This window comes from Rhineura floridana, chromosome 2 (assembly GCF_030035675.1).
Source record: "Rhineura floridana isolate rRhiFlo1 chromosome 2, rRhiFlo1.hap2, whole genome shotgun sequence".
Taxonomy (NCBI): domain Eukaryota; kingdom Metazoa; phylum Chordata; class Lepidosauria; order Squamata; family Rhineuridae; genus Rhineura; species Rhineura floridana.
In genome coordinates this window covers 124,051,364-124,068,686 of record NC_084481.1, presented here as the reverse complement: position 1 = coordinate 124,068,686, position 17,323 = coordinate 124,051,364, and the positions used below count along the sequence as shown (strand labels likewise).

Here is a 17,323-nt window from a genome sequence, read left to right as displayed (position 1 = left end):
GACTCGGAGGAAGAGGAAGAGTCAGAGTTGGCAGACCCGGGAGAAGGAACTAGTGGAACCCCTGAGGACACAGCTCTGGCTCTTCCCCAGCTGGAGAATGTCCAGGACCTGGCTGAAGCCCCTCAATTGGACTCTGGGTATGAACAGGAGGCTCCCCTCCCCCCTGCAGAAAGGAGATGCCAGCGAGTAGCACGGCAACGAAGGAAGAGGTCGGGTCGTTTAAGAACAAGCAGCTCTGAGCAGCATGGAGACTAATCATGGGCACCTGGCTTAGGGAGTCTGTTATAAAAGGCAGTTCATGGCTGCAGCAGACTGCTGACTACAACGTCGGTTGTAACCCCTCGTGTGTAACGCCGTTGCTAGACTCTAGACCTTTGCACTGGACCCTTGGGTTTTTGAACTCTGCTTCCCTACCTGGACGACGCTCTTAGACACTGCTACTGGTTAGTTTTTCAAGCCTTTCTTCTGCCAGCCGGCCTCCGTTATCTGCCTGGCCTTGACTGATTTATTGCCCAGCTAACTGCCGGCTGCTTCGTTACTGCCCAGCCCTGAAGCTGACAGTGAGGTCAGTGTACAATATGGCCAATTAGTAAAGCGTTTTCAGCTCCATGCTTGATGCAGGTAATGCATTTGAATGAAGCAGTAACTTGAAGATGTAGCATGTATGTTCCATATAAAAAGGCTAATTGAATATGTATACCATATATGCAACAGAAGTCTTTGTCAGCTTAGTAAAACAAATTAGCAGATAAACTATATCCCTAGATGAGACAGCAGACTAGATCTTTGCCTTGCTTGCTGATATTTAGTCTTATCAATATGGGTATAAATACAAAACTCATAGCCAACATAGGAAGTTGCCTTATACAGAGTCAGACCATTGGTCTATCTAGCTCAGAATTTATCTATATTCTTCAGGATTTCAGACAGAGGACTTTCCCAAACCTTCCTGGAGATGCCAGGGATTTAATCTGGGACTTTCTGCACACAGAGCATGTACTCTACCACTGAACCATGGTCATTTGTAGCCAACTGTAATTGTTGAGGGACTTCACAAGACCATAGAGCTGGAATGTACTCGACATTTATCTACTCTTGAACTCTGTATATATAGGGCTTTCTTCATTCTATCTTTGCAATTAAACCATTCTGGATCTGGACTAGGACCAGGGCAGAAAACCACCAGGAAAATGTACGTAACTCTGAATTTCTTGGCGGACAGACGGGGAAAAAAATGTAACAATAACAATAAGCACTATAGTAGAAAACCAAAAGCAGAAAAGGAATATTTTTAAAGAAAAATAAATCAAAACTAGCCATACCCTAGTAATCAGGAAAAGGACACATGTAGTGTCACTCCCCTTATTTTCAGAGCAACTACCATGGGAGATCCTAGTTATGGATCTTTTTCCATGTCCAGTCTAATTTGATCCTGTCTGCAGGGCAATCCATTCCTCACTTCCTGTTTTATCAATCCTGTTTTATCCTGAATTAAATAAGCCTTCCTTTGTATCAAACTAGGTGTCACATGCAGTTGGTTTCTCACTGAAAGTCAAAAGCAGATTTGGGAAGCTGGATTTTAAGGAGAGCAATGGCAGGAGGAGAAGTACCCCTTTCGCTAAGCTGCTGTTTCATCCAGGAGTGTGGGGGACTTAAGCTGAAAAACAGGCAGAAGGGAAGGGATTCTCGTTCTCCATTGTTTCCCTTAAACTCTGTAATGGCTATCTGAGTAATGTCCAGTTTGGCCATTTTAAGTTTCAAATTAAACCATAACTACTGAAAATAGTACAGTATTCTTACTTTGCACATATCAATGCATGTACCCAAAGGCCTGATTTGGTAGGATCTATATATATTGTTAAATCTTGGCAGCTTTCCAATTAACATGATGGCTTCACAGCTGCCAACATGATCTGAGGTAACATCAGAACATATTGGATTATAAGAAGCATCCATCCATCTCTCAAAGCAGTTTACTTGAATGGTTTTTAATGGGAAATTGCTTATGGGTTCCTGCTGACTTCTTAAATACTTGGATAGTTATCAGATGCGTGCATATGAATGGTTGGTTTGGCTTGGTAATGAATTCCAGGGCAGGATAAAGGGAAGATGAGGGACAGACAGAGCAACCCCCCTGATCTGCTGCACCGGAGGGGGGTTGGGGTGCAGTGCAGGTTGTCCCTCCATTGGGCTCAACTCTGCTGCACTCACCAGAAGGGCTGGTGGAAGCTACTTCTGTCAGTATCCCCACTGGTGGTAGCTAATGTAAACCCCCAAAAGGAATGTTCTGGGGCAGAGAGCTGGACTGGCCAAGGATCCTAAGCTGGTCTACCCACTGGTAATGGACCTGATCCAGGCATCTCTGCTATGCCATCCTAGAGCTGGTACAGCAAAAATCAGCACAATTACTCCCCCTACATATACCTCTCACCTTGGCTGGCATCATTGGCAGTGTTTCTGATGCAATTATGGCTCTGCCACGCTATTCAGCTTTGCTGCTCCTGGCTTCCTGATCCTGGATTTCATCCTAAGTTAGGTTCATTTGTCAGCAGCAAGGCCAGCTGTGTTGCCTTTCTGTGGTAGCACAGTTGGTGGACAGTACAAGGAATTCTGTTCATAAAAATAACCCAAAGAAATAAAGATCCTGGAATTAAACCACTGGATTTAAAAAAAAGTTCATGTAAAATCACATTATTTTACAGGGTTGTTGTTAATAAGAACTAGAATTCTAATTTGTTGTTTGAAAATTGTCAGTGACATTTTCCCCAGAATTACTCAGTGACAGAATACTTCCAAAACATATGGACTAGTTGTCTATGAATGCTGCATCCCAGCAGCTGTTTTGTTGCAAGATGTCCATGTCAAAAACATTTTGGGGAAGAATAAGTCTAAATCTGATGTCGACAGATTGTGACTGATTTGAGAACAGCCCTTCATTATGGTTTTGTAAAGTTTCTTCATGTTCTTCTGCTTCATTTGCACCCTCAAGCAGGTCATATTCATCGTAAATTTAATTAATCACATTAAAAGCTAACAACAACAACAACAAAACCATATTCCCCCTGTAGCCCTATTTATGATAAAGTTTCTGGATGCAAGTCCATGTAGGTCAGCAATTGCTCAGTGTCTACAACTTCAGGACTGTGTATAAATTTAGGCAACATAAACCTGCAAGGAACAAAGCTTTGGCTGGGGAAAGTCAGCAGGCTGTACAATGCCAGCCATGCCACCTTGTTGGACTGTGAGCCACCAGTGTTGGTCATCTGCTCTTAGCTCTCTTGGGCGTTCATGTCGGGCAGGAGGGGGAAGAGGGCATCGTTGAAGAGCTATCAGTTTCTCTGGCAGGTGTTTATGCTGCAGTGATGGCATTATAAATGTGCAGGAAGCAGCAAGGCTTCCAGTCTTAAATAAACACCAGTAAATCCTAAAACGTAATATACTGAGAGTACATTAAAATAGCACACATCTCCTGAGTTGCATTGACAAGAATAAAAGGACAATTTCTGGGCATCATTCATAGGGTCACTTTCTGGAATTCTGTCAGTGGTAGCCCTGTTGATTTTGAACTGATGCTGGCTTTTCTCAAGACACGTAAATACAGGGGAGATCCTGATAAAGGTGCTCTGATTCTTTATGGAAGTTGAAGACATCTTTCTGTGTATTAATGTTATGTAAATGTTGGTGGTTGTTCACTTTATTTAATTTGTTAGGTGCCTGCTACTTAAGAATAATCTCGAAGCAACTTGAAGTATAAAATACAGTAATGTACTAATCAAGACTTTAAATCAACAACAACAAAATCGTATACAACTGTAAAACAAAGCAATCCCATATCCTCCAAAGCATTCTTATAATCGCTACTGGCACAAAAATTATTATTTTAAAAGCTCAGCAGAACACAAGAATATCATCCATCAAATGCCAAGAAGAGGAAGGTCTTTGGGCTGCCTTCAAGTCAATCCCGACTTATGGTGACCTTATGAATAGAGATTTCATGGTAAGCGGTATTCAGAGGGGGTTTACCATTGCCTCCCTCTGAGGCTAGTCCTCCCTAGCTAGCTAGGGCCTGCTCACCTTACCACAGCTGCACAAGCCAGCCCCTTCCTTGTCTGCAACTGCCAGCTGTGGGGCAACTGGGCTCCTTGGGACTATGCAGCTTGCCCATGGCTGTACAGGTGGCAGGGCATGTAATCCCTGAGCCACTCACTGTGGGGGTGATCTTTAGCCAGCCCTTGACACCCAGGAGACACAAGCGGGGATTTGAATTCACAGACTCTGGACTCCCAGCCAGGCTCTCCTCCCCACTATGTTATACCAGAACTTAAAAGATGTTAATGGTGCCAGCCAAGTCTCATTGAGTGGAGCATTCCACTGATTGAGGGAGGGGGAACAAATGAAAAGGTGCTCTATTTTGTGGCCACCTTCTGAATATTTATCAATGACTACCTCAAGGTCAAGGTAGGCTCATGCCAGCAAAAGCATGCCTCAGGTACTGGTGTCCTGAGCTGTGTAAGATTTTTAAATAAAAAGCAGCACTTTGAACTGGGCTCAGAAATGTATTGGCAGCCAGTGCAGCTGGGCCAGAACTGGTGTAATATGTTTGGACCATCATATATTTCTGATGATTAACAAACTGACCACTGAAATTCTGCATCATCTGCAATTTCTGAACTGTCTCCAAAGGCAGCCCCACATATACCACATTGCAGTAATCTAGCACAGAGGTTTCCAGAGCACAGACTACTGAAGCCAGGTTGTTTCGGTCCAGATAGGGGTGCAACTAGAGCACCAGCTGAATCTGGTAGCAGGCACTCCAGGAGAACCACAAGCTATAAATTTGATATTTCAGTGGAAGTGCAACTTCATCAGAACTGGCTGAACATTGCTTATCCAGGCTGAAGAACGAGCTACAGACAGCATTTCTATCTTGTCTAGACTGAGCTCCAGTTCAATCCAATCTAGACTGAGCTCCAGTTCAGACTCATCCAGTCTATTATGAGGTTCAGCAGAACCAGCAAATCTCCTCCAAAACTCCAGATAACCCCAGTCTGCGGTTTCATGTATATGTTGAATGGCATGGGGAATAAGATTGAACCCTGTGAGACCCCATATTGGAGTGTTCTTGAGGCCTAACAACATCCCCAAATTATCACCTCCTGGAGCTGGACATCCAAGTAGGATTGGAACCACTGCAAAATAGTCCTTGTTCACTCCCAACTTGGACATTCGCCCCAGAAGGATGCCATAGATGATCGCATCAAAAGCTGCTGAGAGATCAAGGAGAATCAAGAGGGTGACACTCCCCCATCTGTAACCCAACACGGGTGACTCCGGCAGTCTGAGGTTCAAATCCACGTGTAAATCCCAACTGAAATGGATCCAGAAAATCAGTTTCTTTTAAGAGTGTCTAATATTAAGCAGGATTTTAACAAATCTCATAAAGAAAGCTTTAGTTAAAGCAGAGAGAAATCTACAGGCATGCCACTGCTGAGGGAATATCTGGTTTACATTGGGTAGAAACATTTTTTAATCTTATTAATTCTTCCTTTCTAAGAAGTAAGCCAATGGAGCTGGAGTACCTTAGAGGGTCTATTGCAGTTTATTTAGCAATAACACAAGAAACTTGCATCTAATCCCAAATATCTGAAAGACTGCTTCCTTCCCTACAGACCCCCTCGGTGTTGAGATCAGCAGAGGGAGCCTTTTTGCTAGTTCTGCCACCCTTGGAAGATTGGAGGGTGGTGGCCTGGGAGAGGGCATTCTCTGTAGTGGCCCCTAAGTTGTGGAACTCCCTCCACACCAAGGGGCATCTGGCAATTTTGCTGTACAGCTTTAGGCAAATGCTGAAGATGCATCTCTTTACCTGGGCCTTTGACACCTGAGACATGTATTTTAGGAACTACTTTGGGATTTGAGGTTGTTTTCAAACTGCTTTTAACATAGTATTTTAAAATTGTTGCAACTCACCCTTGGACTTTTGGGTGAAAGCGTGTAATAATTGACAACAACAACCACCACCTTTGTCCTTTTACTATGAATAAAGTGTATCTGACTTAAAGGACATAATTCAAGAAATGTTTCAGGTGAATAATTTGATGTGTTGATCTAAACAGTAACCATGAACAGAACAGGTTAAGAAGAGAACAGTTTTACTTATTGCACAAAGAAAGGGTGGTTGTAGGGGTTTTTCTTGCCGCTTGTTTTTAGTTCAAGCAAATACTGTTCTGTCTAGTGCCTATGTACAGAGGCTATATTTAAACTGGAGTGTCTGAAGTGGGGATATTCTGTCTGGCAACATTGTTCAGAATGTCAGAAAACATGCTTGCTTCCTTCTTTGGAGGTTAAGCTTCTGAGCCAGACATGATGATAAATGCTACTACTACTATTACTACTGTTGCGACAGCTACTGCTGCTACAGCTACTAATACAAAAAAAAAGTGACCAAGCCCATTTTTTACTCCTCTTTGCTCTGCGTCAGTTGTATCCCAGGCACTTCCTGTACCAGCAAAGCAGTTTAATTTGGTTCTGTTAAGTATATCATGAGCTGCAGTTCTTTGTCTCTGAACATACACTCAAGATACATGGTTCATTCCCCACCACCACCACCAAAAGGCCTGTATGTGGTCTTTTCCTACTTTTGAGCATTCATTTTAAGATAATTATTGACCAGTGTTTTCCAGACTTTTGATAATGGAGGCACAGTTTTATTCTACATTAAAATTGGAGACACGCTTCACGTTACTTTCTCTCATAGCACATAATTAAACAGTACAATTCATTCCACAAAATGTGTTGATGCTTACCTGTTTGGATGGCTTAGGGGATTAGACAAGGCTATCAATGGCTACGAGCCATGATGGCTATGTACTGCCTGCAGTATCAGAGGTAGCATGTCTCTGAATATCAGTTACTGGGGAGCAACAGCAAGAGAAGCCTATTGCACTCATGTCCTACTTGTGGGGTTCCAACGGCATCTGGTTAGCCACTGTGGGAAATAGAATGCTAGACTAGAAAGGCCTTTATTATATGTATTCTTCTGACAGTTCCCAGAACAATGGAGAAGCATCTTCCTGGCACCTGTAACTCAGTTAAGATGGTCTCTTGGCATCTTGTCCTCCCATCTGTCCAGGACATCAGAGGTCGGGTAGGGCCATGATTCTGAGAAATGGTGATGCTTTGGGGATTCTCCTGTGACCCTTAGTTGCACCGTGGGGATGCTACAGTTATGCAGTGGTCTGGTTCACACATAATGTTAACCCATAGTAAAACAAAGCAACAAACTATTGTTTGACACAGTCAAGTGGCATGGTGGTGTTTACAGCTAATACAGTGCTCGCTTCAGTCTTTTCCTTCTACTTCTGCTGCCGTATGCCATCAAGACATGAGCCAGAGTCTGAATGCCAGGCTCACTACCACTGGAAATCAAGATTTGTTCTTGGATTACCATTTGTAGTTTGCTGGAGGAAATGTGAGAACATTATGTGTGAACCAGGCCACTGTCTCTGGATGATGTCCCTGCTTATATATTGCAGTGAAGGGGAAAGGGGTGAAGAACTCTTTATTCCAAATGGATATTGCAGCTAACTATTGAACTTTCCTAGCCTAGGTACCCTTCAGCCCCTCTACCGACCACACTAGCGTGCCCTGGCACACAATCTGCGGACCACTATTGTAGACTCTGCAAAGTACACACAGGAATGCCTGTTGGAAACCTAGAACATATTTAGATACAGCGTTGCCAAAAATAAAGGAAAATCAAGTACTCTTATTTATCTTATCTTACCTTCCACATTGCCTAGCCTTGTTTTGTCTGGATAGATTCTGTTTCAGGAGGAGAATATAAAAGCAAGAGCACATGTTCTGTTACAGCACATTTCTCTTGGACTGAAAAATGGCTGAGCTGGCCAAAGTAGGCAAATTGCTGGCTTTGCAAGGAATATTCTGTGTGTTCACCAGAACTCTTATTTTTAACCACTGGGGAAATGGTGTACCTGGAAGCAACAAGAGCAGTGGGTGATAAAGATAAGGAATATTGAACAACTTTTTTTGGGGTGGCGGAGACAAAGAGACAAAGAGAGAAACTCTGCTCTTGGTTAAGCATAATCAAATCAGAAGAGGGTTTATGTGATGATGAAGGTGTCTGCCCACTCCTTCCAGGACCAGCTCCCAGAAGAATGTCTTGTTTGTCTGTTGGACAGGCTGGACCTATTTCAATTGTTGGTACCTATATAATTTGGTAATTTGGTCTCCTTGTGATTCAGATTGTGGCTTTACAAAACCATATTGCTCTTGCTTTGCAGAATTGCAATAGAGATGAATAGTGTAATTTGTACAGTGTTTTTCCAGGCATTTGGATCCATTGCTGTTCAATAATAAGCATTATTGTCTGTTTAATACTGTCTGCTTCTGTAACCGAATCTTGTTTCCTTAATTTGCAGTGGCAATGCCTCAAGGTGATGGGTTCATCAGTGTTCTTGAACTTCCATATCTTTCCTCTGATGTTAAAGGTTGCCTGATGTGTTTTTCAGGAGAAGAGGAGGGAGGCTCTAATGATGTCAGGTTATAAACAAGAGATTGATTCACTTACATTACAGTGGAATCTCTTTGTAGTTATTATGAGCTCTGCCAGTGTCCTGTAATGAAAAGCAAGATAATCAATTTATAAAATGAAAAGTAATGGTAATCAATTTATAATTATAAATAGTACTAGGTGGCAAGAACGGGAAAGTGTCTTTTTTGGAACGCAACAGAATTCTCAAAGTTTATCAGAGATGTGTCTAGGCGAAAAAATGTAGTCCTGGAGCACACTTTGGGACTTTGGGACACTCTGGGTTGCTTTGAGAGTTGTTCAGATGCAGCAGAAGTGAAACTTGAAAGAAAAAGAAAATTGCTAAAAGGTAATTTCTCTGTTCCATCCAGAGCAGTCTTTAAGTTAAAAATAACTGCTTTCTCTGTGTTAAGATGAAATTTGTGTGGGCAACTTCTGTCAAAGCAAAGGCTTGGAAACAAAGGTGAATTCAAGGCATATTGCAAACAATCAGGAGTTTATAACCTGGATTCTATGTCTTTCACGTTTATAAGCATGGAATTTATATTCCCTGATTATTTTACACCTGAATGTGGTGTAGAGCTTATTGTCTTTTGCAGAATTTTGCCTCTAGTTTCTATTTTTAGCCTACAAAGGTTTTACACAGATATGTCTGATGACAATATAGAGCCTTAAAGTTAGCTAGCGACTGGGTAAACAATTCTTTCTGCGTAAGTACCTTGTCAAATCCACCAATTATTGTTCCCTGACTAGGGAAGTGGTAGGGGTTTGTTTGGTCCACTTTTCACAGTTGACCAATGAGATCCAGCACTCCTGAACTTGCTTTCAGATCAAAACACAACTTCAGATGGATTATACAGTTCCTCGGATTTTACAAGGAAGTCTGAGCACATAAAAAAAATGTACAAAACATACAGTTCACATAAAGGATGTATATAAAATACATGCTTTTTTGGATGGACTGAAAAATGTGTATTGCATGTAAAAAGTATGTACAAAATTGTAAAAAATGAACATGATTGAAATGCAGACTTTTTGCATGTTCTTTCAAAAACTTTACAGAAAATGGGACCGAATGGGCCTATGATTGAGCACCACTAAGACTGAAACTGGATGGAATTAGGAAGCTAATGTCTATCTGTGACACACAGATGATGTATGGGGAGGCAGTGCAGTGTAATCTAAGCTGTGACATTCTACTGTGTATGGTATAAAATTCATAATATTTATGAAATGAAATTGAAACCAGGAACTTTCCTGTTTATCATATTTATAGTTGTCAGTGCTATATCAGAGTTACATTTAGAGGGAATCTTCTCCCATTACTCCATACAAGTGATTATCTGTACTTAAAGGACCCACGAAACCTATCTTGGATGGAGAGAAAAAAGTTACTTTCTCTGTGCAAGGAAAATTCTTACGATAAATCAAAATATTATATATCTTTGCACTCCTTCTGGAAAACAAACTGAAACAATAATTTACAATCTTTGCAGTCTGATGACAGTCACAATTTCTTGGGAGCCCTCTGCCATTTTAATTCCAACAGATCTCCTTTCCAGTAAATGGTTGAAGTTTCAGAACAGATAAGATGCTGATACCACATATCCTTTTTAAAGTAGCATGCTTTAGAGTTAGCATTTAGCAGAGAACAAGTTTAGATGTGCATGTACAGATGAAATATGCTAACTGGTCACAACTGAATGCATACAGAATCAGAAAGGACTTTACATCTGCTTCTTTTCATCACTGAAGGTACCAGTGAAAATTACTGTATGTTAAGAAAGAAATCATCAGGCAATAAAGGATAGAGATAATAGCCATTAATTCTAAGCACTGAGAGTCATAAAGAAAAGCTCAGAGGCACATTTCATGCTGTCACACTAGATTAGTGGTGGGAAAAACTTCAAATTGATTTCCACAGCCAAGCTCCTTCTATCTTCTGCTATGTGGCAGAAGTGAGACAAACTAGAAAGAGTAGTTATCAATCTAGTTTATTTAAATCAGTAAAGGTTTGTGTGCAAATTCACTTTTGTGGCTGCTTAAGTTCATGCACTGTCAGAGTTTGTTTGGTTTTTGAAAACGGATTTGATTTGAATCATGGAGCTCCTCTCACAAAAACTCCAACTCCCCATTAGTTACCAAAATAACTTAAGAAGAATGTGATATACTTTCAAAAGTTTGTAATGAATGAAATGTTCTGATAATAGCATTAAAAATGTTGCAAAATGTAAAACTGAGCAACAGAATGGCAGACAGGATTTGATAAAAATGCAAGTAATGCACATTTGCTCTAATTCCCTCTCTTCTTCCCCCCCCCCGCACCAAAAAGGGAGAGGGGGAGCTCTTGAGATCAAAGGGACAAACTAGATTCTACTAAATGCCCAATTACCTCTGAAAATAGCAACTTTGTGCCAAGTTCTCCTTTTTCTGTAATGCCTAGGACAATTTATGTCATGATGTCCAGTGTTTCCCTTGCTCCCCATTAGCAGTAGTCAGTGATGTAGAGTGGAGGCTGGTTAGCACAGTAAGGTGTGATGTCATAAAACAAGATAAGTTATTTTATTTTACAGGATTCCTGTACTACTTAATCATCCTAAATAATAAAGAGGCTACTTAATAATCTCTAATCTATACTGATAAAATGGAATGTTAAAAGCAAATTATACTTATATTTTGATAAATTTTAGGTTAAGTAAGCTGGTGTGGTATAGTGATTAGAGTGTTGGACTATGACCTGGGAGACCAGGGTTTGAATCCCCACATAGCCATGAATCTATTAGGATGGTCCGCCCCAGGCGCCTGATGGATCCTGAAGGATTCCTGAATGCACTGGGAGATTTGGAGCCTGCTGCAGGTTGCCCGGTGATGCCCTGGTGATGGAGTGGAATAGGGAGCTCACTAGGGCAGTAGACTGGGTGGCTCCGAAACGTCCTCTCCCCCTGAACAGAGCTCAGATAGCTCCCTGGTACACGCCACGGTTGCGGAGCCTGAGACAGGAGGTGAGACGACTAGAGTGCCGGTGGCGGAAATCCTGCTCTGAAGACGATCGGACACTGGTTAGAGCAGCAATAGCTGCCTACCAGGTGGCAACAAAGGCAACAAAGAGGGAATTATTTGCTGCCTCTATTGCGTCTGCGGAGTGTTGTCCCAGGAGGTTGTTCCAAGTGGTCTGTAGCCTGGTCGGTCCAGTTGCTCAGGAACCCATGGAGCAGTCTAAAGCCTCCTGTGACATATTTGCTAAACACTTTGCCGATAAAATCGAACGCCTGAAGAGCATGATTCCGTACGCCGTGGATACAGGAAGTGAGCCAGAGGCGGCCAGCTGCATTCCGGTCCGATGGGATCGGTTTCAGCCTCTTCCTTCTGAGGAAGTGGACAAGGTGCTCTCTACTGTGAAGCCAACCACCTGTCTACTGGACCCTTGCCCCTCATGGCTCATTATGAGCTGTAAAGAGAGGCTGAGCGAAGGGATCAGGGCAGTGGTAAATGCATCCTTGGAAGAGGGTGCTATGCCAACAGCCCTCAAGGAGGCAGTAATAAAACCCATCTTGAAAAAGTCCTCCTTGGATCCCCAAGAGTTAAATAACTTTCACCCAGTCTCGAATTTGCCATTCTTGGGCAAGGTGATTGAGCGCGTGGTGGCCAAACAGTTACAGACATACTTGGATGAAGCAGATTATCTCGATCCATTCCAATCGGGCTTCAGGACTGGACATGGAACTGAAACAGCCTTTGTCGCCCTGGTGGATGATTTGAGGAGGGCGTTGGATAGAGGAGAATATACCTTCCTCGTCCTCCTGGATCTCTCAGCGGCTTTTGATACCATTGACCATGGTATCCTTTTAGCCCGCCTGGGAGGATTGGGAATAGGGGGCACTGTTTTACAGTGGCTCCGTTCCTATCTCTCAGATAGACATCAACGGGTGGCATTGGGGAATGAAGTTTCAGACCCTTGGCCCCTCAATTGTGGAGTGCCACAGGGATCTATCCTCTCCCCCATGCTATTTAACATCTATGTAAAGCCGCTGGGAGCCATCATCAGGAGATTTGGGCTGCAGTGTCACCAATATGCGGATGACACTCAGCTCTATCTCTCGTTTAAGTCCTCACCAGAGTTGGCTGTGGAGACCGTGTCCAAGTGCCTGGATTCCGTCAGTGAATGGATGGGAAGGAATAGGCTGAAGCTGAACCCCGACAAGACCGAGGTGTTGCTCGTGGGGGATAAGAGAAGGTTGGGAGATATAGACCTGGTGTTCAATGGAGTAAAATTGCCCCAGAAAGACCAGGTCCACAGCCTTGGGGTCATTCTTGACTCCCAGCTGTCCATGGAGGCTCAGGTTTCAGCACTGAGCCGGGCGGCTTGGTATCAATTACATCTGATACGGAGGCTGCAACCCTACCTTCCTGTCCATCTGCTCCCACGGGTGATACATGCCCTGGTCTCCTCTCGCTTAGACTACTGTAATGCGCTCTACGTGGGGTTACCCTTGAAGACGGTCCGGAAATTACAGCTGGTACAGAATGCGGCGGCGCGCTTGATTAAGAACAGCCGCCGCTGCGATCATATCACCCCGGTGTTAATAGATCTACACTGGTTACCAGTTGTTTACCGGGCCCAATTCAAGATGTTGGTATTGACCTTTAAAGCCCTATACGGTTCCGGCCCAGTTTATCTGAAGGAGTGCCTCCAGCATCACCAACTATGCTGCCTGACAAGATCAGCCACACAAGACCTTCTCTCGGTCCCACCAGTTAAAACAGCTAGGCTGGTACGGACCAGAGAGAGGGCATTTTCGATTGTGGCCCCCACCCTCTGGAACTCCCTTCCTCTCGATCTTCACCACACCCCCTCCCTGATAGGTTTCCGCCAGGCCTTGAAGACCTGGCTATTCAGGCAGGCCTATGGGGTCTCTGGGGGGCAAGTCAGTTTTTAATGTTGTTTAGTGTAATGCTGTTTTTTAATTTTTGTAATTCGGATTTGATATTGTATTCTGTTGTGGCAATGTATGTCGCCTAGAGTGGCCGTTTGGTCGGCCAGATAGGCGACTCACAAATAAATTTTTATTATTATTATTATCTCATTGGGTGACCTTGGGCCAGTCACTGCCTCTCAGCCTCAGAGGAAAATGGAAATGGACTGCCTTCAAGTCGATTCCAACTTATGGTGACCCTAGGAATAGGGTTTTCATGGTAAGCAGTATTCAGAGGTGGTTTACCATTGCCTGCCTCTGAGGCTGAGAGGCAGTGACTGGCCCAAGGTCTCCCAGTGAACTTCGTGGTTGTGTGGGGATTCAAACCCTGTTCTCCCAGGTCGTAGTCCAGCACCTTAACCATTACACCACACTGGCTCTCTGCCTCAGAGGAAGGCAAAGGTAAACCACCTCTGAATACCGCTTACCATGAAAACTCTATTCATAGGGTTGCCATAAGTGGGAATCAACTTGAAAGCAGTACATTCACATTTTTATATAAGTGAAAAGTGTAAATTTATAACCAATTTCCTTATATACCACAATGCATGATTACCACTGCTTTCTTCTGAGGCTGAGAGGCAGTGACTGGCCCAAGGTCACCCGGTGAGCTTCATGGCTATGTGACTGTGTGGGGATTCGAACCGTGGTCTCCACACTGCATAAAACTGCATAAGAAATATGCACTTGAATTCAATTTGAATTTGAAACACTGACATTTTCAGATTAACCTTTTTTGTCCTCTACAACTGCAGAGCAACAAATGCAGCTACATTTGTTGATTCCCATCTGCAAAAAGATACAATGTATTTTTTTAAAAAAATGTTTATTATGCACAGTATTTTTATTTGAAAATTCAGCTGAAGCATTTCATCACCAATTTACAGTTATGCCTACTAGCCCTTTATCTGACATGCTTTGAGTGGGGTTTCAGTAATGGCCAGCAAGAACAAGACAGTTTATAGGGTTGCACTGAATAAGGGAAGATTCATTCTGAGACAGGAAAAGAAGGTGGATTGATGGAGTTCCTTATAGCCAGCATAACTGTGGTATGACAATGGAACCAATTACCCAAGGGTGGGCTCTCCAACACTGGAGGCATTCAAGAGATGGCTGGACAGCAATTATTGGGTATGCTTTAAGTTGGATTCCTGCATTGAGCAGGGGTTTGGACATTTTATATGCCCCTTCCAACTCTACTGTTCTATGATCTTCAAAGACAAAGAGGCGGGAAACATACACGCACACACACCTGAAGGGAGGGAAAACAAGCAAGAAAATCCACCCTTCCTCTCCAGGAGAAGGAAAAACAAAAACTTAACAAACACAGACCACCCAGAAAGGAGGGAGCAAGAGCCCAGGCCCCGAGAGAAGAGGAAAAATGTGATCACGCTCACACACACACACTTCTGTTGGATCCCTTCTCCCCATCTAACATTTTTCTTCCCTTCCCCTGCCCCCAGAACCCTTTCCTGCCTTCTCTTGGTCACTGTGCTTTCTGTCCCAGGTGTCAGTGTCGGCCTAGTAAACTAGAGCGTTAAAAGAAGAAGTGGGAAGGAGCAACACTACAGAGAGCTGGGAAGAAGAAGTGAGAGGAGTGGCGCTCCTTCCTACTTCTTCTTTTAAGAAGAAGTGGGAAATGGCAACTCTTGGAAAAGGGGACAGTGATTGGGGAGGAGCAGTGCAGAGCACTCATGGGCACTAGGGGAGGCCTTCATTGGTGCCATTGCACCTGGTTTATAGCAAGGAAATGGCAGATGGAAATGGCTTGTGTCACTGTCAAACTCATTTTCCCAAAGCTTTCAAGGGGGAAAAGCTTTAATGGGGGAAAATGGCTACAATTATATGCACCTGCATGTGACATCATTTGGCAGGATGCATATTTCAGCAGGTATCCCATTATTTTCTGGTATTTAAAAAAACAGACGAAGTATACTACTTAGTTTTTTATTTAGAGCGGGGGTGGGGAACCTTTTCCCTTTAAGGATCATCTATTTGGGGCTGCATGCTGATTGTGGGCAGGGCAGAGACAAAAGCAGGTGGAGTTTGCAAAATTGCCTTGATGTACCCCTTCTCTCTGTGCCCCCCTCACAAAACCTTCACCTCCTCTATCAATTTTGGTTTTTTTCTCCTGCATTCCACCCCACCCTCCATTAACATAGGTTGAAATTGACTGTTTGCAGAGGGCTTGTTCTTCTTTCCCTCACATTGTCAATTTCTGTTCCCCCCCACCCCGCTCTACTTTTCTCTCTCTGGGCTCTTCTCACCCCCACCCCCCAGGCCACAATCTAGTTATTATGACTTACCAGCATTCACCAGCAAGAAAGTACTTGTAAGGTGAAGTGTGTAATAACTTACATCAATACGTGAGAACTAGTGGTCTGAAGTAGAAGCTTCTTTTAAGCTTGACTTCATTTCTTCTAGGCCCAAATATCCTGAACCATAGTGCTCTGCTAAACCAGTCTTGCGTTCTGCCTCCTGCTGCAATGGTTTTCTGGTGTGCTAACTGGATTGCTTGTCCCTTGGATGCCTGTGCGACTGAATTAGACAGTGGGCAGATGGCACCTATTCTGTTTCCCCCTAGGCAGACAAGACAAGCTGTACTGTCAGCTCAACTTTCCCAGATGTTTTAGGCAAGTTTCTGCTCAGTGAACACAAAGGTGCAAATTTCTTACCTGCTCACCGGTCCTGGCAGGCTACATTCACATAGGGCATGCATCCCAGACTTTCTATACAAGCATGAATATACCTTTGAGAATACCTTGCCTAAGGCCTCTGAATATAAATTTCAGGCACTGCTCTGCAACCTTGAAACACAGCAGTAGACTCCTGTTTCTTCAGATAGGGCAATGTTACTCTGAAAAACAAAATAAAGCCAAATGCGAACACACAGAGAAAAATTTGCTTTGTTCTCAGATTCTCTGCAGAGATCACAAGTGACATTAAAATAGATGAAATTCTCTCTAATTATGGAAATGTATGAATCTAGAGTTTCAATAATTCCCATTGAGTTTGCTTTATTATTTTTAGTTTCACTGTCTTTCTGTCAGGAAGAGTGACCCTAGGGCAACAGAACTAGCACCTTCGGATGTTCAAGGCAAGAAGTGCTTAACTTCTCTGCACTGATACTGGTTCACAAAACTAGAAACAGAAATACTGTACTAGTAGTGTGCGTAGTTGTGTATATTGCTATCACTGCATGTTTGGCATAATGTTTGCAGTGAGGGTTATCGTGTGTATTAGCACTTTTGATACACTCTAATGTCTGTATTGTGCATATCATGCATACAGATTATGCATGTGTGACAGATTTATATATTATGTGATATATTCTTAGTGGTGGGTGTACACAGATACCCATATGGCAATGTGCATACAGTATTTCTATGAATACAAGACATGGCTATTCTCCAAGCATTTCCTCAAAGGATAAAATAAGGGAATCTCTCCAGAAATCGTGACGTGACAGGTCAGTTTATGTTTGCATTAAGCGAGAGGGATCCTTGGTGCCTGCAATTACTTACCCCAAGATTAAAAAAAGAATCAATTAATTTAAATATTTTTTTAAAGTCTTGGGAAAATCAACATCTGATGGAAAGCTTCCTGCTTAATCTACTTTTTCTCCTTGAAAACATAAATGTTTCTTTTGGATCTAAATTCTTTTATCCACTATTTCTGCAACCACCTGCAGATTTATTTGTGAAGAAGGACCAATGTATATTTAATTATTTGCACATGCAGGTCCACATTCTTGTATGACAGTGCTTATATTTTGTAATGTTCATTTAACATTACGAAATGT

General features: G+C 42.9%; 1 protein-coding gene across 3 annotated transcripts in view; it reads left to right on the top strand.

The window, feature by feature from the left end:
- The window catches only part of GALNT18 (polypeptide N-acetylgalactosaminyltransferase 18), a 459,245-nt gene that overhangs the window by 51,602 nt on the left and 390,320 nt on the right, over positions 1 to 17,323 (top strand). The window contains exon 1 of one of the 3 annotated variants that reach the window (XM_061610416.1): positions 540 to 621. The exons of the other annotated variants lie outside the window; for them this stretch is intronic. Within the exon in view, the coding sequence (XP_061466400.1) occupies positions 609 to 621 (13 nt within the window). The 5' untranslated portion in view covers positions 540 to 608. Of the gene's footprint in view, positions 1 to 539; positions 622 to 17,323 lie in introns of those variants that run through there. 3 annotated transcript variants of the gene reach the window in all.